Consider the following 25,368-nt stretch of genomic DNA (forward strand, 5'->3'; position numbering starts at 1 on the left):
GAAACCAATCAAATGTAGATGGGTATTCGACAAGAAGTCAGATGGACGCTACAAAGCGCGATTAGTAGCAAAAGGATTTTCACAAATCCAAGGCATAGATTACGACGAACTATTTTCACCAGTTGTACGCTTTGAAACAGTACGACTACTTCTGGCACTAGCAGCACTAGAAGACTGGGAAATCTCAGCGCTCGATGTCAAAACCGCCTTTCTATATGGCGAGTTAAAGGAAGAAATCTTTATGGAACAACCAGAAGGATTCGTCAAGGATAAAGACAAGGTTTGGAAGTTACGCAAAGCATTATACGGCCTGAAGCAAGCCAGTCGAACTTGGTGGCATACGTGTACACAATCAATGATGAAAATGGGCTACACACGATGCACTTCAGATGCTGGCGTATACATCTTCCAAGAAAACGGCAAAACAGTAATTGCCATCATTTATGTCGACGATGCCCTATTCATGGGATCCGACAAAGACCTTCTCAATAGAAAAAAGAAGGAATTTATGAAAGTCTGGGAATGCAGAGATTTAGGAGAACCGAAGGAATTTCTTCGAATAAGAATCAGGAGAGATCGCAAAAATCGAAAGATCTATCTTGATCAATGCGACTATCTTGAAAAAATAATCCGAAGATTTGATATGACAAATGCGAAATCAGCAAACACACCATTACCTGGTGGATATACACCAGTTACCAACACAAATACTCCAGATCAAAAAATTCGATCACAGTTCCAATCAGTAATAGGATCACTACTTTACCTCATGCTTGGAACACGGCCTGACATTGCACATGCTGTTATTAAACTATCACAGCATGGCGCGAATCCGTCCCGAGATCATCTTGATCGATCAAAGTATATCCTCAAATACCTCAGAGGAACTTCGAAATATACACTCACATACGATGGAAAGTCAAACATGGGATTCATGGCCTATTCAGACTCAGATTGGGCAACAGATCCTAGTAATCGAAAATCACACACTGGATATTTAATCAAGTTTGCCAACGCACCAGTCTGTTGGGTTTCTCACCAACAAAAGACCATTGCATTATCATCTACAGAAGCCGAGTACATGGCACTATCCGACTGTGCTAGACAAATCAGATGGATTGAAAACCTCTTTGGAGAAATAGGATTCCCATTAGAGTCAATTCCACTAATTGGCGACAATCAAGGATCACTATTCCTAAGCAGTAACGAAGTACAAGAAAAGCGAACCAAACACATGGACATCCGCTTTCATCACATTCGCGAATGCCTCACCGAAAAGAAGATTACACTCTTCTATTCTCCTACAACCGAAAATCCTGCAGATCTTCTCATGAAGAACCTAGACAAAGTCAAGTTCGAAAAATGCCGTAGAGAACTTGGATTAACCTTCCACTAATTCTACACCATATGAATTCAGTGAGGGGGAGTGTTGAACTTATCGTTTAACATGTGACCGTGTCAGTCACAAGACTTAGACACAAGACTCCATAGACATTAGTAGTTACTCATGTACATACGTCTGTCACTATATTTACACTATCATTCACATGGATAGTTTACTTATCTACCAATAGCTTATAGACCTCACAGTAGATGACTGAGCATTCTCTCACATCTACTTATATCTACCAATAGCTATATGACCTCTAGAGATAACAAGAACCTTGTTACTCATACACATTCATTAGATACTATCTTTAGTTCTAACTCACACAGACGTGCTTAGCACGACATAGCACGACATACCTATTATTATACCTACAAAGTAGTATAAAAGCTAGGTAGTAACAGCATGTAAAAATAGGCTGTTCTATACGAATATCCTACCTCTTAACTCTAACAAGTTATCATCTCAAGTCCTACAAAGTAAGTCATCCACTGTGCATATAGGCTGACAGCCTTGCACCCTGTTGCTTTCAATAATTCTTACATCTCCCAATTCATTTTCAGTCGTGCAATCGACAGTCATTGGGGGTTCTCAAAATCAGCGTGGAACCAATTCTTTGACCCTCCATTCACAATCAGACACCTTGGTCCTTTTTTCAGGCTGCTATATCTCTTCAAGGCGATGGAGACAATCAATCAGTTCGTTTCGCCGACGTTGTATTTTTGCATGGGTGACAAGAATAAGTTGAGAGAAGTCGGACTACTAGAGTTTCAACCAAGGTGCATATTACTTGTGTTCTAAACGTTGTTTCATCTTTCAGATCACTGAAGTCGAGCCAGGCCGGGGATTATGAGGACAATTATGCCAGACATTCAGCTTACTGTACGGGAACAATGCAGCCGAGTTGGACGTTTTACCGCGATATCTTCAGCAGTGAACATATTTTTATCCATGTTCTAGGGCATACAGTGTTGTCCTTATACAATCCATCACTACCTATCGCTTTCTTCCTTCACCCATCAGACTCCTCAACTTTCGTCCACTTGTCGAAAATGGAAGCATTGACAGGTAAATCTGTCAATATCGGCAGAGGAAACAAACGATCAGTGCATGATCATTCAGACATGAGGCAAGGGGACGAAGGTTGGCAGAGGCTTCTCCTAAGTGGTGTGATTCTGTGTAACTCTATATGTCCAGTCAGACCCTTATTATTCATTTCCAGTTCACCGAGATCAGTAGGATCTGCGAAGAATGCAAAGAACGCAAACACTGTGTTTACTCGAGAAAGTGAGAAATCGCCAGGCTTTCGATGTTCCCTCCCAGTGCTTATCGTCTTTCAATTCTTCGAGTAGGCACGAAGTGCTCAATATTGGGTGTGTTCTTTACCACATTCGTTCGAGGGATTAAGTATCCCAGTTGTAACGATCTGAATGGTTACGCCTAGTCTATCGAGCGGGTCGGAAATGAAGCTTTGAAGGATGCGGGTTCAAACGCTCCATGGACATGTTTTGTTTATGTAAGAATACTGACCTTCGAACGCCATTTACGTTGACCGTTGTAGAAGGGACAGTGTCGACAGAGGGAGACAATGGGGGGAAAAGAAGGAAAGGCTCCCTGTATTTGTACATAACTAGTACTATATAAGGAAATACGGAATATGGAATACATCTATCTCGGGATGGACGGCGATGTCGGAGCGACCACAGCCAACAACGTTCGGCTGATCCTCAACAACCGTATAAGTAGATAGGACAGAAAGTCAGTAGCATTTTTATCGATACGCCTTCCACAGTTGTACTGGCATTTTACATTCTTAGGCCATGATATCTCCTCAAGCAGCAATGACTCACATGATCTAGTCTGTCTGTCATGAAAACATGTGCCTTCCTGCCCTTATACTGCCGCTACCCCCTTTCTCCGTCTACCACACCACACCCCCACTTCCATCCATCAACTTTGATAGACTTGAATCCTTCTACAATGGAGATCCTTACTGGTGCATCCAAAGTCAAGATCGGGAACAGCAACATATCGAGCGTCGGAAGAGATCAGTACAACTACTACTACTACATGACACCGACATGAGGCAAGAAGAGGAAGGTTGGCAGGGGTCTACCAGAACTTTCCGAGGTATACACATGTTAATTCGGTATATACAACTGGTTGCTCACAACACGTTCCCAGTTCACCGAAATCAAGCGGGGCGATATATACCAAACCAAGGACGGAGTCTGTTATTCTTGGCAGCTGTGTTCAAATGGGAAGGATGACACAGAGGCAGCTGTTTATCATGCAGAGCTCAACATCACTGGATCGTTTGGACAGAAGAAGTTCACTGTGAAGATGTATCGCGGGCGGAATGCAATGAAGGTAGGCATAGAGAGTTGGTCCCGAGCAAACTCATAGTGATTATTTGACAGGAATGGAGGCGTGATTTTTCACAATGTTCCAAGGATTGGCTCAGGTATGTACGCTATGAAGGCTTTTTGATTGTGCCACGCAAATGGTTCTGGCAGGGATATCCCACTTTTTGGTTACAACAAGTTGGTGGTTCCTTTGTTGATATTCAGTGGAGGTATAGATTCATTCGCCAAATCCTAAACTCTCATTGATAATGAACTTTCAGAGCTTGTACCTATGGCACATATGGAAGCTCGAATGGGATTGGTGGGGTTACTCTACATCGACTTACTGAGAGTGAGTGAACAATGTAGCCTTGATGGTTGCTGTTGACCAGTCAACGATACAGAAAAGCTTGGGATGTGCAAGAAATGAACTGTGGATGGATCCTATGCAGGGACACTTCTGTCGGGGACCAATTGGGCCCAAATGTCGGTTATGGAGGGATGAAGACTTTGATGTCACAGTTCCTTCTGACGTTGAATTCCTGAAAGAAGATGTCGTCATTCGATATTTCGTGAGCAAGGAAGACGATCGGGCACTTTATATGCTTAATTATACTAGTCATTTCGAAAGACTGCACAATATCCCGGCAGCCAGTCACACCTGTGTCATTTCCATTTTGTCGAACTCAACAATTGCGTTCATCGAGAATGTACAGTGGCACATTTGGACAAATTGTCTTGGCAAAAGGCGAGTGATGCGAGATAAAGCAACAAGGTAGTCCTCTATGATCAAATTGACCTTCATTGACTGATCTATTTTCAGGTTCCGTCTCCGAGGCGATCAGCGCAAGATAGAAGTAGAATCTGTCAGTGGACGAACTGCTTGGCTCACACAAGCGTTGAGTGTGTTTCACATTCACAACATCTCATTTGACGAGGACCTTTCCACCTACAGTGAGTATCTGTTGAAAATGCTGATTCTGGGCTAACGTCAATCAGAGCTCGCCTACCCTTTGATCAGGCTCACAGGCACACTTCAGAAATCCAAACGCAAACGGCAATGATGCCAATTACTACGTACACCCATTTATTTTGTTATCCTTCCTTTGTCAACTCCCATCTATCATTGGTCCTTGGACCCAACTGGCCAAACACCGCTCTCGCCGGAAATGTGCAAGTACCTTGGCCTTCCATTCAAACTATCCCTCCAAGTCACTCCCTGCCAATTTTCCTGGCCTACCAAGGTCTACAAATACATTCATGATTACCAATTTCGAGGAAGTTCGACCCCAAAACCACGGATTTTGCACAGTCTCTTCGGTACCCTATATTTAATGTCATTCCTGCCGAGAATTGTTTCCAGGAGATTGTTGAAGGCAAGCTGGCTAGCAAATCTGATCCTCTCCAAAGTTGATGGATTATGGTATGAACAGGACAGTGCAAAGTTCCCACTGAATCAGAAGATCTACATTTACCAACAGTCGAAGACGGCTTGGAATGTGAGTTCTACTCATTTCTAACTCAAAATCTGAACCACTCCTATCCATTGTTACAACACAACAGGTCTCAACGCAAACCTATCTGACAATAATCAGGGGGAAGGTGAAAGATTGATTTATTACTTTTGTCGTGCTCCTACTTATAACCAAAGAACCAGACGATTCTTTCTTGCTCGAGCTGCTTGAGATCAAGGCTGAAGGTAACCCGCAATCACATAGTACTTTTATTTCCATTCACAAGTGCTTCTTGTCCATCCAGGATCCATGAACAACGCAAACAGGGTAAAACCTCAAAAACGTGAGCTATGTTCCCGTTTCCTTGTACATCAGAACTCCTGTCTGATTGTTTTTCTCGAGTAGGCACGAAGAGGAAATGAATAAGCACATTATTTGCCCCATTTATTCGGGGGCTCAGATATTTTGGCTGTAGAAATTCAGACTGCTGACTCGGATACCTAGCCTTGTCATGCGAGGCGAGATCAAACTTTGACATGTTCTTTATACTTATAAAGGATACCTGACAGGAATGTACTTAATTTTCAACGCCATGTAGTGTGGACCGGGTGAAATGATCGATAGATACTGAACTCCCAAGTACAAAGACCTGCGATAAATCAAACAGATATTATTGTGATCCATCAAGATGACCTCGAGAGTCCAACGGGGCGAAGATTTGCAAAGACACGCCTAGACATTGAATTAGGGGCACTCGTATACCAAGTAAAAGGCACGCAATCGGACGGTACTACGCGCATTGGAGGTCAGAATGAAGGGGAGTTATCGGGATGATGACACCTTTACCACATCTGTAACATTGACCGGTACATCAGCATTTGGGCACTTTGATGGCGCGGTTGCCCCAGGTTTTGGCGGGTTTTGGCGGGTTTTTGGATGGTCACACAACTGTACCACCTGACAATTCCACAATCCACATATATAACTTGTACATTAATCAAAATTTTATTTATATATCAGTTCAAAATCTGCCAAAAGTATGAATTAAAAGAGCTAGTATAATTTAGAATGGTGTTATGGTGAATGGTGAAGTTTAATGGTAGCAAAATGGTAGAGATTTTGGGTGGTCAGACAGGTCCATCAATCAATTGCAAATAAACGGACTGGGGTTGCTGATGGCGTGGTTGTCGGTTGTTCCAGGTTTTCTTGGGTTGTGCAACCCAAGAAAACCCGCGGCAATCAAAGTGCCAAAATGCTGATGTAGTGAGTATAATAGACAGAATATAAAGAAAAATCACACACACTTTGATGGGCCTTCCTGTTCTACAACTGAATCCCAGGTAGTGAACGAGATTGTGGAGGATCTTGGAGAAAGCCATCGGTAGCTAGTAACCAGAATATATCAGTGATATGAGCAACTTTCAAGTAATCTAAAATCAACGTTGGAAGGCCTTCAGTTAAACACATTCCATGATTTGAGAACGGAGAAGGAACTGGAATCGTCTATTACCTTTCGTAAATAAATAAGCTGTCCAGTGAGTCAGATCGTGAAGCTTGAACAGGTCAAGTGAGTGCACGGACTGCTGGAGAATTACAATTATTCAATCCCTCTCAAGCGTTCGAACGCTTTGGCCGAATGCAGCTGACAAAGCATTCTTGCTTGTCGTTCTCAATGGCGATACCAATCCAGTTCGACGGATAAGATCTTCATATATCTTTTCTCATTCTTGCATCTCCCAATTCATTTTCAGTCATGCAATCGACGGTCATTGGGGGTTCTCAAAATCAGCGTGGAACCAATTCTTTGACCCTCCATTCACAATCAGACACCTTGGTCCTTTTTTCAGGCTGCTATATCTCTTCAAGGCGATGGAGATGATTGATTAGTTCATTCCGCTAACGTTGTATTTTTGCATGGGTGACAAGAATAAGTTGAGAGAAGTCAGACTACTAGAGTTTTAACCGATAATGGGCGAAGTATACCACTCAAGAGTCAACCTAATATCAGAGCTACGGGAGTAGCACCAACACCAAATCAACCCAAAAACTAGTAAACCTCCATGTAAAGTCTATCAATAACTCTACACACCAGGAAAGATTGCAAGGGTGGACTGCTTGGCAAAGGTTACGCACAAGATCACAGTCTCAATATCGTATGAAGGTCTTATAAAATCAATATGTAACTGCAAGTGTAAAAACACCACAGCTACGGGGTTTCTAGGGTTTGTAGGGGCTCTGTTTATTGTCCAGTGGACTAAGTGGGACTATGAATTTCGTCTACAGTAAGACTAATTCAAACGATTGGAGACTATTGCCCTCGACGGACATGAAAACTAAGTCCTCGACAGACACAAATGCTAAGACCCTCGACAGATCACGAAACAGTAATCAAGACCTCGGCGGCCTACGGACAGATAGTTCTCAAGTTTGACCTCGACGGTCTCGTATAGTTCAAATCAAATCTCATCATATCACTGCACAATGACAGGGCAAATCTCTCTATTGGGTGTCAAGAGCAGTTACTCATGGGCAACCCACTCAGGACTTTTCTACGCACAGGTAGTACTTTTTTATCTACGGATACATGAGCTGCTTTTATACTACTTCTACGCTAGCTTTGTAATCCTATCTCTACTTGTTTCATCTCTAAAAATAATGCACTGTAGCTACGAATCCATGCGGAATCTTATCGCTGGGGACCGTTGCATGTGCAGAATCTCATCTATGGAGCTTTTCTGTATTCGAATCATATGTTTTGGACCAATCTGGACCGTTCTTCATTCTTGTTTCAGCATGTAGAATGGACCTACATAGGCGTACCATATGGTATTTCCTGCCTACAGACCTTATCCTGCATTTTGACATTATCAAATCATATGGACTTTGTGTGTCCAAGTGGTTCCAGCATATGGATCCAGAGTTCTGAATCGCTGTAGCACATGAACAGTGCGGACTCCGAGATCTGTTGTTCATCCCTGCCTGGTTCCTAGGTACTCTATCTGTGACCTGGGATCTGTATCATGTCTTTTTGTCTTTTCCTCAGATCGGGACTCGATCTACAGTCATATCAAATTTCTCCTAGTCTGCGTGGTCCTATGTCCGATTTCTTGTCAACTAAATCCCCTGTAGAAGTAGGTACTCCTAGTATGAAGGTCTTTAGACTTCGTTAAGTTCTGCTATGAACGGTTCTGTAAAGATTACAAGTCTTCTAATAGTACAATCCCTTGATATGCCAGTGCATAGTAGAATGTAGAGAGTAGAACTCGGTGAATTACCACTTAAGTCCTCTGCTCATAGTGTTCTACAGGTTTCGAATGGTCATACAGTTTTCTGACACGATCTACGGCTCTCTCTAACTGGTCTAGTTGCACCTACGACACATTCTACTAGCGGCACTAGCTTTAACTAGCAGTTCGGGCTCACTCTAGTTCTTAATACGATAAATATCACTCTGTAGCACTGTTTAAAGTGCAAAAAGAACCTTGTAGCATAGTCAACTAAGTCACATTACTGAGGTGCGTATTACTTGTGTTCTAAATATTGATTAGATCCTGAATTTCATCTTCCAGTTCACCAACGACACTTATGAGGATAATTATACCAGACATTCAGCTTACTGTACGGGAACAATGCAACCGAGTTGGACATTTTAACCGTGATATCTTCAGCAGTGAACATACTTTTATCCATGTTCTAGGGCGTACAGTTTTCGCTGCCTGTCCTTATACAATCCGTCGCCGCCCATCGCTTTCTTCCTTCACCCACCAGACTCCTCAACTTTCGTCCACTCGCCGAAAATGGAAGCATTGACAGGTAAATCTGTCAATATCAGCAGAGGAAACGAATGATCAGTGCATGATCATTCAGACACGAGGCAAGGGGATGAAGGTTGGCAGAGGCTTCTCCTAAGTGGTGTGATTCTGTGTAACTCTATATGTCCAGTCAGACCCTTATTATTCATTTCCAGTTCACTGAGATCAGTAGGATCTGCAAAGAATGCAAAGAACGCAAACACTGTGTTTACTCGAGAAAGTGAGAAATCACCACGCTTTCAATGTTCCCTCCCGGTGCTTATCATCTTTCAATTCTTTGAATAGGCATGAACCACTCAATATTGGGCGTGTTCATGACCACATTCATTTGAGGGATTAAGTACCCCAGTTGTAGTGATCCGAATGGTTACGCCTAGTCTATCAAGCGGGTCAGAATGAAGGATGCAGGTTCAAACAGTCCATGGACATGTTTTGTTTAAGAATAGTTGAGGGACAATAACATCTTTGAACACCATCTATGTTGAGTTTGTAATAGGTAGGACAAATTGAGGCCTTTTCCTTCCAGCTTGCGCTAACATGCTGACATTCTATGTTCTGAAGCCACGATACCAGCTTCAGGTTCCAATCTCAAGGACAACCAGGCCGTGTAATCTATCCGTCTCCCCATCTATCCATCTATCTTCTCAAGCAGTGTTGATGCGACGAAGATCATCTATTCTATCTGTCGTGATGGTAGAAGATATTCAGCATTCAAACCTGTGCCTTCCTGCCCTAGATTCAGCCATCACCTTTAGGCTTTCTTCATCTACCACACCACTCCCCCTTCATTTTCGACTTCCTTTCAACAACTTTGACAGACTCGAATCCTTCTACAATGGAGATCCTTACTGGTGCATCCAAAGTCAAGATTGGGAACAGCAACATCTCGAGTGTCGGAAGAGATCAGAACAACAACTACTACACCCAGACTACCATCGTTCAGACCCGAGGCAAGAGGAAGGTTGACAGGAGTCTACCGGAACTTTCCGAGGTATGTATTAATTTGGTATATACAACTGCTTGCTAAGTTGCTCACAACCATGTTCCCAGTTCACCGAAATCAAGCGGGGCGATATACACAAAACCAAGGACAGAGTCTGTTGTTCTTGGTGGCTGTCTTCAAATGGGAAGGATCACACGGAGGCAGCTGTCTATCATGCAGAGCTCAACATCACTGGATTGTTTGGACAGAAGAAGTTTACCGTGAAGACGTATCGTGGGCGGGATGTGATGAAGGTAGGTGTGGAGCGTTGGACTGTCCCGAGCAAATCATAATGATTGGATTCGACAGAAATGGAGGCATGATTATGCCACGGGAACGGTTTTGGTAGGGATGTTCCTCTTTTTGGTTACAACCAGGCGGAAATTCCTTTATTGATATTCAGTTGAGGTATATATTCATTCACAGACTCCTCAGGCACTCTCGTTGATAATAAATTTTCAGAGCTTGTACTGCTTGCACATGTAGAAGCTTGAATGGGATGGCTGGGGCTGTTCTACATGGAGTTACTGGGAGTGAGTGGACAATGTAGCCTTGATAGACAATGCTGAATCAATGACATAGGCCAGCTTGGGATGTTCAAGAAATGAGCTGTGGATGGATCCGACGCAAGGGAGATTTTGTTATGGACCAACTGGGCCAAAATGTCTCGATTGGCACAGTGGAGTCGATGATATCATAGTTCCTTCCAATGTGGAATTCCTGAAAGAAGATGTCCTTATTCGATACTTCGCTAGCAAGGAAGATGATCAGGGGCTTCTTTATACGCTTACTTTTAGTGGTCATTTTGAAAAACTTGATGATATCCCAATCAGCCACACCCGCGTCATTTCCAGTTTGACAAACTCTCTCCAAGAGTGCGCGTTGGTGGAGTGGGACAGATTGTCTTGGCAAAAGGCAAGCGATGCCAGATGGAGCAACAAGGTACTCCTCCATCAAATTCACCTTCATTGACTGATCTATTTTTAGGTTCCACCTCAGAGACGATCGGCACAAGATATATGCAGAATCATATGGCGAATCAGACACTTGGCTCACACAAGCATTGAGTATTTTCCATGCCCACAACATCTCATTTGCTGAAGACCTTTCCAACTATAGTGAGTATTTGCTGAAAAAGCCAATTCTGTGCTAACATCAGCAGAGCTCCATCAGCAAACCTGTTTTTGACTATGTAACCGCCGCCAAGGCTACATGTAGTACTCATATGCCCCATAGCACCGGGTTAGCGCTACATAGCACTACATAGTTCATGCTCGTTGCTATGTAAGTTATGGCTGCTATGAAGAAAATCATCAATTATATAGTTAACGTTATACATCAAGACTCTACTTACGAATTTCTAAACCTTCTCCATCATTAACCTCAGGCTCTTCCCTCATCCTTCCTGCATAACGAATGGTATACAAAGATGGCCAAAACTGAAGAAGTAAGTAGTCTCGGGGCTGTAGGTAAGGGTTATGAAAAAACCAGGATGCCTGACCAAGTACATTATCCGATGTCCATAATCTGTGATGTTTGACTTAAAGAATCCTCGAGTCACCACCAAGATCACCAACTTATCCAAGGGACAGGGTATGCGTTGCGACATGTCGTAGCTATATATATTATTATTGTAGTCACCGCCGAGATCACCGATTTATCCGAGGGACAGAGTATGCATTGTGATGTGTTGTAGCTATATATATTATTATCGTATGTTTTACTTCCCTTCCTTCCACTTTTTCCCCTTCCTTCATTACTACCACTTGCACTCCAAACTTCCTTCTCTCCCCAACTCTCTTATTTCCTTTTTTTGTGACAGGCTCGACAAACAAAGGCCGGCAAATCTGGACCTGGAACTTTCAAAGCCACACTAAGAGTCAACCGGCATAAGTCTTGACTGGAATCAAGGTTGTTCTCTAAGGCTTATGCTTTCTTTTTCAAAGCACGGCCTTCTCCCGGGTGTCTAAATCCTCCGATGTCCAGACTCTCTCCGACAGTTTAGTCAAGCATGCAGCTATGGAAATGCAGGAAAGAATGGGCGAAACAGATAGTGAAGTGGATGAGCTGGAGTCAGGTCCTGAAATGGATGATGGGAATGAGCCTGGTGAATGGGGACCAGTTGGTGCCACAGAACTTGCATGGACATTGCAGTTGTTGGGCTCAACACTCGACGGCACAGGGTTCTTATTTCCTGACACTATCATACTATACATAACTCGTGAATAATATCCGGTTTCTTTTGATTTATTGCCTGGGGCAAGCTGCCTGATGAATGCACATTAGATACAGATACACAATACTATCATATTGGTTCAGGAGATCAGTAGTCTATCTAGTCTACATAATAGCTATAGCCCCTGGTTATGGCCAGCTATGGTGTGCTATGTACCATTGTGTGAGTACTATATAGTGTTACATAACTTATGCTGTGGGCTAATTAACACTATATAAAGGGGCCACTTTCTAATCTGCTATGCACGCTAGATAGTCTACATACAACATGAACAGGTTTGCTGATGTCATCTTGCCTTATTTCAATCTCACAGGCACACTTCAGAAATCCAAACGCAAACGGCAACGATGCCAACTACTATGTATACCCGTTTATTTCATTATCCGTCCTTCCACTCACCCCATCTATCATTGGTCATCAGACCCAACCGGCCAAACACTGCTCTCACCGGAAATGTGCAAATACCTCGGCCTTCCCTTCAAGCTATCCCTCAAAGTCACTCCCTGCCAATATTCCTGGCCTACCAAGGCCTATAAATACATGCATGGATACCAAATTGTGAGGAACATTGACCCCAAAACCATGCTTTTTGCACAATATCTTCGGTGTTTCATATTTGATCTCATTCCTGCCGAGAACCACTTCCACAAGATTGTTGAAGGTAAGTTGACTAGCGAATCCGGCCCTCTCCATTGATGCAATATTTTATGAACAGGACAGCATGAAGTTCCTGCTGAACCAGACAGTGTACCGTCTTTGCCGATGTTCAGAGATGACTCAGAATGTGAGCTATGGACAAGTTGGTAATCTAATCACTGGGACTAATTTTACCGACACAGCAGTTCTCAACTCGAACACTGACAGTGATCACGTAGAAGGTGAATCACTCCTTTTTTTCATGCCCACACTCACCTACATGTTGTTTCTCCCAGATCCCGAAGAACTAGATGAATCTTTTTCACTTGATTTGCTGTTCTATGAAACTGAAGGTAAACCTCTGATTCAATTAACTTTACTTCTAGATTTCCATTCATTTCTGTTTCTTTTGTGTCCAGGATCCTCAAATATATCAAGCACAATCAATGCTAATCCCATGCAAACAGGGAATTCAGAGTACACTGAACAAGGTGAGCATCCGATGTCACCTGCCACAGTATAACCTACTGAGTGTCACCATTTTTAGGCATGATGCACTCGATACTGCACACACTATTTGCCCCATTCACATGGGAAGCTATCAAAGGCTCAGGTGTTTTAGCAGCAGCACTCTAGATGCCAACACTATCTCGGAGATTGGTAGTATGAACATCAGCATTTTGGCACTTTGATTGCCGCGGGTTTTCTTGGGTTGCACAACCCAAGAAAACCTGGAACAACCGACAACCACGCCATCAGCAACCCCAGTCCGTTTATTTGCAATTGATTGATGGACCTGTCTGACCACCCAAAATCTCTACCATTTTGCTACCATTAAACTTCACCACTCACCATAACACCATTCTAAATTATAGTAGCTCTTTTAATTCATACTTTTGGCAGATTTTGAACTGATATATAAATAAAATTTTGATTAATGTACAAGTTATATATGTGGATTGTGGAATTGTCGGGTGGTGCAGTGTGTGACCATCCAAAAACCCGCCAAAACCCGCCAAAACCCGGGGCAATCGCGCCATCAAAGACAAATGCTGATGGTTCAACCACTGTGCAAAGGCGAAAATGAGAATTCACATAGACAGGTGACAATGGGCCGGGTAACGATCTTTCGGACATAAGCCAGTCCACGAAAAACAGGAAGTAGACGAAGCCTTCCTTGCCTCCAATTGCCTTCGAATCACAGCTTTCCTGGTCCAAATGATTAACGGAATCCAAGTTTACAAATCATAGTAAAGCGAAGAGAAAATTGAACTCTATAACCTCACACTGAATTCGAACTTAAAACTTGACATCCCTTTCATCCTCAACTTTTTCTTCATCGTTAGCATTGTAATGAGCACCCGGAACCGCCTCTGTAAGACTCCCGGCGACAAATCTACCCTCCCTCAACTCATTTTCGGCAGCATGTCTATCCTCCGCCTTATCATAACCACTAAATGGAACGAAAATCGGCGCTTTCTCGAATAGCGCATCCATTTCTGTACAACGCGAGACACCGTGAGCAACTCGAGGCGAACACCGAGAGGAGAGTGGGATTAGTCACCTTCAAGCCGACGACCACTGGTCTCAGGGAAGAACGACCAGATGAACGCAGCACTAATACGAAAGTAAATCAGTCTCCTGACAATACGGAGGAAATCGCCATCGCGTACTTTGTATGACTCAGAATCGCAAATACCAAGTAATATCGCCACCCAACAGCCTTGAACGCGAACGGTGTTACTTGTGCGATGAAGCTGCCAATTACAGGTCGCTCAAACCAAGGCTTCTAAATACGAAAGGAGAAGTGGGCGCACAAGTTGGATATCCACGATGAAGCACTGGTTATTGCTGTTGCTTTTGCCCTTGTCCTTGTGGAGCTAGTTCAATTGAAGGTATGCGTTAGTTGTTGGGTTCTCAATCCAGAAGGTCTTACTAGATTTCCGCGGGGTACGCCCAAGAGAGAGGACCTATACATGCACTGAAAAAGAAGTTGAACACCCAGGTTCTGAACAGCCGTATTGGTGATATTATAATCAGCTTGGAGGGAGAAAGTCGTGGTGATGAGGACGTACGTGACTGGTGTTTCGGAAGCGCAGGCGAGGTAAAAGTGAGTGGATGTAACGAGCGACATGACCTGAGTTGCAACGTACTGATAAAAATCTAAGAGAATCAAGAGTCATAATCCGACACTCATTGTACGAATCCAAGATGCTCACATAGTGCGCGGCATCACTACAAAGACGAATGAGTACAGGCACCACGAAGTAAAACAAGATCCACATACTTATCAACACTTCCCGGCCATCTTGCCATCAAAATGCTCCCGACCACAAATGACAGTCCCGACACTATGTTTCCGACGACAAGTGGCCTCCTTCGTCCAGTATGGTCAACCCAAATAACACAACATGCTTCCCCGATGAGCGCGATAATACTATTGATCGACTGGAATAACAAAATTCGGGTGGAGGTGAAGCCCATCGTGGTGAAGATCTACAGGGGCAGGAGGTCAGACGGACATACCAATGGCCAAGGAATCCAAGGAACATACATCGGTCGAATAGTACTGTATCGCACTGACACCTATTCATTCAAACCGTCAGCCTCACTTGATAGTTGAAAAAGATTTGGCCATCCTCGACACTCACCAGTCATCTGCACAGAGAACTGTAGAATAAATCCCAAACTCAACCTCCTAAAATTACTCGGCACGCGAAACAACTCCCCCCATGAAGCAGAACCGATTTCCTTCGACTTCGCGATTTCGGCCTGAATATCCTCGATCTGGGCTTGAACGAATATGTCTGACTTGTTTCCGTGGGCGTGAAGCCGGGCCAGAGCGGATGTTGCTAGTTCAAAGTACAACAACGGTGGGTGAAGTTGTTCCCAGGAGTAGTGAGTGTAACTGACCATCCTCAATGCGACCCTTCTCTGCTAGCCATCGCGGTGATTCGGGAAGGAGAGGAATGAAAGCAAGAAGCGGAAGAGCTGGGATCATCTGCCATGCAACAAATCGAAACTCGGTTAGAAAACTGCACAAGATGAGCAAGACGAAGCCGAGACCGTACCTGGATACCTAAAGGTACTCTCCACTCGGCTTGTGTACCTGGGATACCTTGAGCACATCCGTATGTCTGTTGGGAGACGCGTCAGCATGGGGGGTCAAACAAGGAAGAAACAACGAACATACAATCCAGGATGCACAGAAGGCTGTAATCGGTAAGTAGCAGGTTCTTACACTCAATACTGAGGATATGCGTACCTCCGATCCCCAACATGAACTAGTCAATACGAACGACATGAGTAACAGATTTATTAAAGGCGAACAATCAAGCGCACCTGTTGAAGCGTTGTCAGTCTTCCCCGGATACTCGGATGGGCAATTTCAGCTTGGTAAAGAGGTGCAAGGTCCGCCAAGATTCCAACTCCAAAACCTATGCAACATGATCAGCGAGGCTCCGGAAGGCGAAAGTTCGAGCCAACCCTACCGGCAAAGAATCTCCCAGCGAGCATCATGTCCATATTCCGCGCTCCTGCTTGCATCGCTCCACCGAAACTACGTTCGAAGATGATAAGCAAGGACGTTTAAGGAAAGACGGGGCCTAAGAATATACATACAGATAGACCAGACACGCCATCTGAATCGTCATCCTCCTTCCAAAGTGGTCTGCCGCATACGCGACAGGGATCATTCCAGCAAAACTAGAGGTTGAGATAGTTTGTTCAGACCGTGGTAAGGTTTATAATTTTAGCAAGAACGCACCATCCAAGCACTGTGCAAAATTCATCAACAAGGTGATCACTAACAAAAATATCTGGACGATCAATGAAAGAACACACCAAAAATACTCGTAATCAACCCCACAAGATTCGGATTGCTATATCTCGGACCCATAACAGTTTGGAAATCCTTTGCTGGCAATACACCTGCGATGACACCCAAGTCATATCCGAAGATAACACTTCCCAAACCTATTTATTTTGCAAACGTTGAGACTATTTCGCGACGGAGCGAACAAACGAAATTACTTACTCGCGAACAATCCACAAAGCCATGTATAAACCTTAGGAGGAAGTGGCATCTCTGGAGAAATGCTAATGCTGGGGAAGGCGGGGAAGGATGTATAATGAGTCCAAGACCGTGAATTATTTAATGAGTGTCGTCCCATGTGCCGAAATCCAGGCGGTCCGGAGGTTGGCGAAGGCTCAAGTTATGGGTCATGAGGTATAATAAACCCCGGCATAAATAAAAAAGAAATAAGCGCATGACTGATGTCTTCCCGCTTGGAGCTTCGTCCCTGGCGTTGCTAACGGAGCAGTGCACTAAGAAGTATGGGCACCTGATTCAAGCTGTGGTTCGGTATAACAGTAAGCGGTCGGTCGCGACGCGTCGTCTCGTGCGGAGATAAGAAGATTATAGGCTGGTCGGAGAAGGGATAAGAATGATATATCTGTCGTACAATTGCGTAGTACACACAAATGGTGTGGAGCTCTCATGAGATGCTATTGGGTACGGCTCATCTACGCCTTCGTTTGAAAGACAAGCACTGGAAGAGAAGAATTCAGAGATGCCGACAGTAAAGAAGACAACTCCCTTACCTTGGAAAGAATGCTTCTTTACCTCATACTTGATTCCATCCTTTCCCTCTTCTACTAGATCCACCTCTTTCTTAGCCGTCTTCACCTTCTCTCCTCCATCGGCTTCAAACCCATTTGTATCTTCCAAATGATCCGAGTAAACCTCATACACTTTCACCTTCCCTCCAACAATCTCCGTTCGAGGACCAAACAGGATTGGAACCTCAAAATCATCTGTTGGGTGACGATTCACGATCGCTACACGGATCTCCGAAAGAGGTTCCAAGAAAACAGCCGAAACGTCTATCCATTTTCTCAAATCCCTCGAGCCACCAACTTCTTTTCCCTTGGGTGATAGATCTTTCACAAACGAAGGGACCGTCTTGCCTTCGTACACGGGCGATTCAACGTGCACGCTTAGGGAGGTGCCGTGCATGAGCGTTGAGAAAAGGTGAAGTGGATAGAATGTCGTTTGTTTGTATAGACCAGTAGGGGAAGTTATAATTGGAGATATGACATTGACCGATCTGGATGGGGCAGCCATCAGAAAACTAAACAACGTGAACTTGCTTGGCGCACTCACTGGGCGATACAAGCAATTTTGACCACATCGGCTTTCCGGACGAAGACGTTTAACCAAGACGCCACGGCTATGTGGGGGAGGGTTAGGAAGGATGTTGAGACATTGAAGCAACGTGGATATGTTCACCGAGAGCATCACTCAGATCGTAACGCTCTTCAGCACCTTTCTCCCCTGGCGCACGGACTGGATCCCAGACGTTCCACTCGTCGAAGCAACTGTGGATTCAGAAGTAGAGATCAGACAACGAATCGTGAAGGACAGAGGGTCCGAGACACACGTACACAGGGATTTCCTTGTCCAACCCTGCCTCGATTAGAGCGAGGTCAGTGAGAGATTTAGTTATTTCGATTGCTTTTTCTGCCGCCGCCGCTGAGGGAGAGAAAACAAGTGTAAGTTGCGAGATTTCAAAACACTGGACGCGACATACGACCCATGACGTTGATAGCGTGGTCGCCTTGACTGACGGTATAGACTAGAATGAGGGTGAATCCGAGTAGTAAGGCAAAAACCCAGGCGTGAGGTCGGGAAGTCCCTACTATGGATAGAGTGAAAGTCAACGACAGGAGCAAGCTTCTTCAAGACCACTCTATCCCAATCCGCGTAGCCAGTTTCTGAATACGAAGTTCAGCCCACGCGCCATCTGTGAGATCAGAGGGATTCCGCACCCCCACAGCTGATGAGCTTTATGCTCGGATCCAACAACTTCAATGCTTTTGCCCACTGATACGCCTTCTTGGAGTAATCTTCCGCTGTCATTTGCCCGACCTGCCAGGGTCCCCACACTTCGTTTCCTAAACTCCAGTACTTGACATGGTAAGGCTCTTCATGACCATTTTTTCGGCGAAGGTTGGCGTAATAAGTGTTAGCGGAACTGCGAAAGGTTGAGTGAATAATCGATTCGTCATTTGATTTCCTCTACTTTGCGTACCTATTGCAATATTCCAACCAAGCCAATGCGTCTTTGAGAGTACCAGTGCCCATGTTGAGACAGATGTAAGGTTCGGCATTCATTTCGCGACAGAAAGTCATAAATTCGTCGGTTCCAAATTGATTCGATTCTTCAGTTAACCACGCGAGTTCTGGCCGACGAGGACGATGTTCCTTGGGACCAATTCCATCTAGAAGGTAAGGTTCATAATCAACACCCTTGCCCCAGTTGTCACGCATTAGATTGCCGCACCTTGCCATCGATAATTACTGACGAAATTTCCTCCTGGATACCGAAAAATGGGAACACTGAGAGACTTGAGAACGCTCAGAACGTCTTTTCGTAAACCAGTATTGGGGTCAGAAAGCCCATGTTTGTTGTCTATCGTTAGGTGGCAACGTCAGGTCGCGTCAAACAAGGACGAATTCCATTCCTAAAACTCACCTGGCTCGTAGATCCCTCCATAGATACATCTTCCCACATGCTCTGTGAAACCAGAATAGATTCTAGGATCCACTGGTGCAATTTGACGGCTCTTGTCGATATAGATCGCGGGCATCGCTCTTCTCCGTCGGATAACCTGAAGGCAAGTTGGCGGTCCCGGTCGATGATCAGGATCATGAACGACAAACGGCGAGGTGACAGTCCAGATGACCTCGAGAGCACGCGTCAGAAAAATCAACGAGGTAATTTCTAATTTGTCCCACAAGCCGGGCCGACGAAAAAGCTGCAATTCAACGTCGTTCGTACTGCGACCCCGATGACCCATATTTAAATATTCACCACTCAAAGACCTCCAGTGCCAATGGACCTCGACAATATAAAGACGTCGGAAATCATTAATCAGGTAAGGCTCATTCAGTCGTCTATTACTTATCTCTTATTGATTTCCGACTTTCGTATACTACCGGCTATGCGAGAGCGTGCTATCGTCCTCGCAGCTGCATTAGCCTGCGCATCCATCCTTTTGCCCTTGTCCCGGTCCAGATAACGCGCAACCTCAGGAATCATTTACGCATTGAATTTGTTGCCAAATCTAAAAAATAAACTAAGACTTCCTTCGCCTCGTGAAACTAGAAGATTGTGTCCTCATGGTCTGAGGAATAATCGCTCAGCGACGACATCGAACATCTTGCTCAACCGTTCCTTCATCTCCTTGGTTTTCTCCTCCATCTTCTCGATCCGCTCCATCAACTCCTCTACCTCCACCACCTCCTCCGCCTTCTCCATCATCACCTCCTTCTCCTTCATCTCCTCTATCTCTTTCTCAAATATGGCCACTCTTTCCTTCATCTCCTTCAACTTCTCCTCAAATATGCCCTTTCTTTCCATCTCGTCCTCAAGCTGCAATGGCTTCTTTATGAAAACGTTATCATTGTCAACTTCTGTGGCAGTGAAGTTACCTGATTAGTACCTTGACTTTAGGAAAAAACTGAAGTAAAAGTGTTTGCGTAGACGCACCTGAGACCATTTGCATCAACGTGGAAGACGAGAGGGGACGGCGAGAAGGTGAATGGGAGGAGGAAACACAGTCAGCGATCGAGGCAAAACCCCTCTTTTGACAAATGCCTGCCGCGGTGACTTTCATTCTTACGTGCACGTGGTTCCGAACATTTCTCTCTAATAAGTCTCTCTCACCATGTCCGATGGATCTATGTCAAGTCAACCAATTGAGTTCTCTACCGGCAAAGTATGAAAGGCCTAACACAACAATGACTGAAATTAACAAGGTGCGTTTCCTTGGGGTTCTCGCCAGTGGCTACATATTGATTTATCGTGCGGTCGTGGTTGATCTCTAGACGCTAACGCTTGACTACATGCTTCAACACGAACCATTTGAAATTCTACCCGCGCAATATTTTCCAGATGAGGAGTGCGACCATTATCCTCCCATTTTCGATTACGGCTTCGCACTTACCGACAAACAGGCCAGCGACTACGCTCGTGAACAAGGCATAATACCTGCGGATGTGGTAGAGCCGTCATCAGGTCAATGGAGTGTTATTTCCTGGCGTATATTATGCGTATTCAACGACGCCTTGGGACTTCGGATACCAGGCCAGCAAGTGGAGCTCGTGTTGCCATGCATCAACACAAACGTGGTCATACTCAAGATTGGAACAAATTACGAGGTCCCGTTTCCGCCAAAGAAGGCGCGTAAGCTCCTGGAGATGATGAAGGAAGCTTTTAAAGTACCTCCGACATGGTATCTTAGTCAGGAGAACGGTGGAGAATTGGAAGCTCACTATCACCTGGATCGCATTTCACCTAGTGAGTGGTTCTGCATCGATAGTTCTTCTCCCTAATCTCATATCTTCACATCCCAGAAATTCAGAGGGGCATGGAAGTGCTTTCGAACCTGCGAAAGCGCAAGGACGAGGTGCAATATAAATAACAGATGCGCCCCTCGCATCTTGGTCTTGTCGTGCTCATGGCAGCGGCCCTAATTGCTGTCTAATGCATGTATACTTAATCGCCCCAACCAAGGCGCGCGACGCGGCATTTTGAGTTTTCCGAGCTCTGTGACCACCATGCTACGAACTAAACGTCCTCTTGGATCCCATCTCACCTATATGCACGAACAATTCTCTCGAAATAGCTTCTGTCGCATAAGACACGCAGTCACATTTCGATCACCCAAAAAAACGGCGGTTTTGACCTTGGTTCATCTAGTCTCTAACGTTTGCGTTTGGAACGACAGTGTACAAGTCTTTTTCTTTATTTCATCAGCCTGAGGTTCTGCTATAACAAACAAAGAATTTTCGAGCTGGTGAACAAACGCGGTCACGGGACGTATTAGCCTGTCTGAAAAGGGTTTCTTCAAGCCTTCTTCTCTACCCTCACGACCTCTTTCCTCGATTTCCTCAAATATGTCCAACACAACTGTGGCGACTCTCCAAACTGACGAGATCTCCAAAAAAACCTCGAATGAGCCTTTAAAGACGTTGATTCTAGATGAAATCAACGAGGTGCGGCCCATTGGACTCTCGCCACGACTCAAAGACACTGATCTGTTGTAGCTATTCTCTAGACACTAACCCTCGACTACATGATTAAACACGAACCATTTTGACATTCTACCCGCATAGTATCATCCAGATGAGGAGTGCGATCATTATCCTCCCGTCTTCGACTACAGCATCGCACTTATGTCCAAACAAGCCAGCGAATATGCTCGTGAACGAGGTATATACCTGCAGAAGTGGTAAAACTGTCGTATACCACGGTTCCACGTACTTTACATGGAGTCGTTGGTGGATCTAAACCTCTAGCTCTGATTCGCCGACCCTCGAAACTCAGTCCGTTACGCCAGCAACAAGTTACAACTGCCTACTAAACTTTCGACACACCCAGCTTATATCGAAGCAAGTTAGCAACGGATGGTGGGGTATTCGTGTGCGGTGACCGATATTGGCGCGAACCGCTTGTGCTTGGGGAAGCGGATGATGGATGAAGCTTTGAAGGCTAAGGGTTGAGTTATGTGATGGATGGTAGAACGGGTTCTGCAGGGACCACTGACTGCAATTCTGGACCGGCTCTTCAGTGGTATGGCTGGACGTGTCGGATATCCATCCACTTTCTAGTTTCTGCTTGGTTTCTGCGTTCCACCGCGGCTTTATTTGCGTTTTTGGTTTTTTAGTATTTTCTCGTTTGGACTCCATGGACCATGGTGATACCTATCTTCAAAATAATGATACAAGTATCTTTATGACTTGTATCTCGTTTACGGTTTTATGGAACAACGCGGTCACGCGTATTACTTAACATTATGTCCAACACACCTGTGGCAACTCACCAGACTGATAACATCTCCCAAATGGCATCGAATGAGCCTCAAGAAACGCCGACTCTGGATGAAATCAACAAGGTGCGGTTTCCTCGGGGCTCTCGCGACGATCCAGAGATATTGATCCATCGTGGTTGTGGTTCTCTCGACACTAACGCTTGACTACATGCTTCAACACGAACCATTTGACCTGCTACCCGCACAGTATTTTCCAGATGACGAGTGCGAACATCGTCCTCCCATTTTCGACTACGGTTTCGCACTCACGGATGAACAAGTCATCGACTATGCTCGTGAGCAAGGTTTAATACCTGCGGACGGGGAATGGTCATCAGACCAAGACCCATGGAGCATCATTTCCTGGCGTATGCTATGCATATTCAACTACGCTGTGGGACTTCGGATACCGGGCGAGGGAGTCGAAATTGTTTTACCATATATCGACCCTGGAAACATGGTGTTGCTCAAGGTCGCAACAAATTACGAGGTGCCGTTTTCGCGAAAGAAGGCGGATAAGCTCCTGGATATGATAAAGCAAGCTTTTAAAGTGGATCCGACATGGCACATGAGTAGGGAAAACCGTGAACGATTGCAAGATAACTATTACCTGGATCGTATTTCACCTAGTGAGTGATTCTATACCGATTGTTCCCTTTCTCTGATCTCATCTTCGCATTACAGGTCTTCAGTGGGGCATGGAAGTACTTCTGAAGGACGAAGAGGAATCTGGAATAATAGATACCCCCTAGTATAACCTGGCCGATGTTCCAAGTTCAACGAGTCAAAGAATGGCTTTGTATTCTTAGAGTAACAATTATCTCTATAAAGCCTGGGGCCAGGTTCCTTTTTGAACTTGAGCGCTTGAGCGCTTGAGCCCCCAATGTCAACACCCATGCTGCAAACCAAACGTCTTCCTCAATCATCACGGTATATCTTAAAAAACATCTCACCTACACGCACGAATAGTCCTCTCGGAGCCCTTCTGCTACATAGAACACGAAATTATGCATCACACTCGGCTCTAGAAGACTTCTATCACCCGAAAAAACGGCGGTTTGGACCTTGGTTCATCGGGTTTCTAGCAGTTGGGTTTGGGATGACAGCGTATGGCGGGTATGAGTCAATTTTGGTGTTTTCCTTCTCATAGATCCCGCTGAAAAATCCTGCCATAGATACATTCTGTACGAAACACTGACAATATGGCCACCTGAAGTTCGCGCCGACTTGAGAGACGCACTGACGGCCAAGATGAAGGGTGATTTGCATCTCAGCGAACGTTACTTTCATCGGTACGTAGAGAACTGGATCGTTTCCTTTTCATTGCTTTGAATTCAGGCAAGGTCTTTATTTCTAGGGCTTGGAAAACGATTCAAACATTACCTATATCATCTCTCGGCACTCAGCCTTATCTCAAACTCACTGGCGTAGCCGTTTCTCTCGCGGATGTTTTGGAAGTGGCGAATAAACCTGAACGGGCATACGACGTGTGTGCAGAAGCACTAGGGATTCTACAACGAGAAGATGTCATGGGCACCCTGAAAGGGCCAGAGAGGCTGAGAGGGGTAGCTCTGGCTTCAAAATTAGGTGAACTAGCGGAACAGTTGGGGAAACCACGAGAGGAAGAAGAAAAGTGGAAAGTCTGGGCTGTGGAGGAGATATTACGGGTTGTCAAGGCCGAGGCTACAGAAGAAAAGAAAACGCTGGATTTGCCTATGATGCCGTTGCCTAAATGGATCACGAAAGCCGATGTGGGAGCTCCCTTGCAACAACTTGGAGCGTTTTATGCGAGGACCGGAAAGTTAGAGTAAGTGTTGTCTGTCTTCCCGTCTTCGGAGCAAGTGGTAACTAACAGATTCGCCAGATATGCAATGCCGCTTTACCTTCAAGCCATATCTCTTCTCATACCCCCCGCTCCAAAACAATCATCTCCAGAAGATCGATGCAGAGGTGCAAATTTCCATTCTACTTCTCCCGGCTTGAACTCGCTTACCCTAGTTTTCGTTTCTCATCCAGGGGCACAACTCATGGGGGACCTATCCGAGTTGCTAATGCGGGGTAAACCAACACCAGAAAGGATTCACCAAGCCGAAGCCTGGGCCACACAGGCACTTGCCGTACTACAGAAAACGAGAGGAGAGTTGAACCGAAAGGAAATACGGATATGTGAGGCGGCTTATGCAGCTGCCCTTTTTAATGTGGCTGCTTTCAAGGAGGTATGGCTAATTTTCAACACTTCCTTGAGCTCATATGCTCACTATTGTCTTTCTAGATGGCCAATGACACACAGACCGCGAGAAAGTTGTACAAGGAAGGGCTCGAGCAATCCCGAGCTATTTCGATGCAAGAGGGCATTGTTGAAGCGTCAGAGGCGCTGATGAGATTAGACTCTGAACCAGGCAGGAAGGAATAATGATCTTAGCTTAGGTTTCTTTGGAATATTAACCGCTATCTGCGCTTCTTCTCATTCTCGTTCTCGTTGCGGCTTACCACGGTCAAGACAACCCGTGGTGTAATCCTTCTCGCTTCAACAATCATCCGTTTCCCTCATCTCCCATCTCGTCGCGTTAAACTGCGAGCATGCGGGTACTATTTTTGGCGACCAAAATCTACTCTGCGTTTCCCTCCCCCGGCTATACT

General features: G+C 44.9%; 6 protein-coding genes across 6 annotated transcripts; 3 read left to right on the forward strand and 3 right to left on the reverse strand.

Moving 5' to 3' along the window:
* Positions 1-14,151: 14,151 nt before the first annotated feature.
* On the reverse strand, positions 14,152-16,937 carry E1B28_011781 (uncharacterized protein; the record flags this gene model as incomplete). The annotated part of the gene is made up of 19 exons (XM_043156832.1): positions 14,152-14,351; positions 14,417-14,469; positions 14,526-14,609; positions 14,670-14,732; positions 14,789-15,015; positions 15,072-15,087; positions 15,140-15,348; positions 15,407-15,438; positions 15,504-15,704; positions 15,766-15,853; positions 15,924-15,989; positions 16,046-16,065; positions 16,118-16,136; positions 16,195-16,289; positions 16,344-16,411; positions 16,474-16,557; positions 16,619-16,628; positions 16,696-16,827; positions 16,889-16,937. 19 exons carry the CDS (start codon positions 16,935-16,937, stop codon positions 14,152-14,154), a joined length of 1,716 nt encoding a protein of 571 aa, XP_043006644.1.
* Positions 16,938-17,376: 439 nt separating this feature from the next.
* On the reverse strand, positions 17,377-19,503 carry E1B28_011782 (uncharacterized protein; the record flags this gene model as incomplete). The annotated part of the gene is made up of 11 exons (XM_043156833.1): positions 17,377-17,402; positions 17,455-17,960; positions 18,017-18,083; positions 18,143-18,231; positions 18,298-18,385; positions 18,444-18,488; positions 18,553-18,627; positions 18,682-18,887; positions 18,945-19,134; positions 19,197-19,325; positions 19,389-19,503. 11 exons carry the CDS (start codon positions 19,501-19,503, stop codon positions 17,377-17,379), a joined length of 1,536 nt encoding a protein of 511 aa, XP_043006645.1.
* A 378-nt stretch (positions 19,504-19,881) lies between these two features.
* On the reverse strand, positions 19,882-20,532 carry E1B28_011783 (uncharacterized protein; the record flags this gene model as incomplete). The annotated part of the gene is made up of 2 exons (XM_043156834.1): positions 19,882-20,329; positions 20,406-20,532. 2 exons carry the CDS (start codon positions 20,530-20,532, stop codon positions 20,034-20,036), a joined length of 423 nt encoding a protein of 140 aa, XP_043006646.1. The 3' UTR covers positions 19,882-20,033.
* Positions 20,528-22,307, forward strand: E1B28_011784 (uncharacterized protein). Its single transcript, XM_043156835.1, has 4 exons — positions 20,528-20,674; positions 20,744-21,215; positions 21,272-21,913; positions 21,965-22,307. Exons 1-3 carry the CDS (start codon positions 20,591-20,593, stop codon positions 21,337-21,339), a joined length of 624 nt encoding a protein of 207 aa, XP_043006647.1. The 5' UTR covers positions 20,528-20,590; the 3' UTR covers positions 21,340-21,913; positions 21,965-22,307.
* Positions 22,308-22,761: 454 nt separating this feature from the next.
* E1B28_011785 (uncharacterized protein) lies at positions 22,762-23,480 on the forward strand (the record flags this gene model as incomplete). The annotated part of the gene is made up of 3 exons (XM_043156836.1): positions 22,762-22,812; positions 22,937-23,357; positions 23,413-23,480. 3 exons carry the CDS (start codon positions 22,762-22,764, stop codon positions 23,478-23,480), a joined length of 540 nt encoding a protein of 179 aa, XP_043006648.1.
* A 143-nt stretch (positions 23,481-23,623) lies between these two features.
* Positions 23,624-25,141, forward strand: E1B28_011786 (uncharacterized protein; the record flags this gene model as incomplete). Its single annotated transcript, XM_043156837.1, has 6 exons — positions 23,624-23,844; positions 23,904-24,020; positions 24,086-24,535; positions 24,593-24,678; positions 24,745-24,944; positions 25,001-25,141. The coding sequence occupies 6 exons, from the start codon at positions 23,624-23,626 to the stop codon at positions 25,139-25,141; spliced, it is 1,215 nt and encodes a 404-aa protein (XP_043006649.1).
* Between the last annotated feature and the right edge of the window lie 227 nt (positions 25,142-25,368).

The sequence above is a fragment of the Marasmius oreades genome, chromosome 7, assembly GCF_018924745.1.
Source record: "Marasmius oreades isolate 03SP1 chromosome 7, whole genome shotgun sequence".
Classification (NCBI taxonomy): Eukaryota; Fungi; Basidiomycota; class Agaricomycetes; order Agaricales; family Marasmiaceae; genus Marasmius; species Marasmius oreades.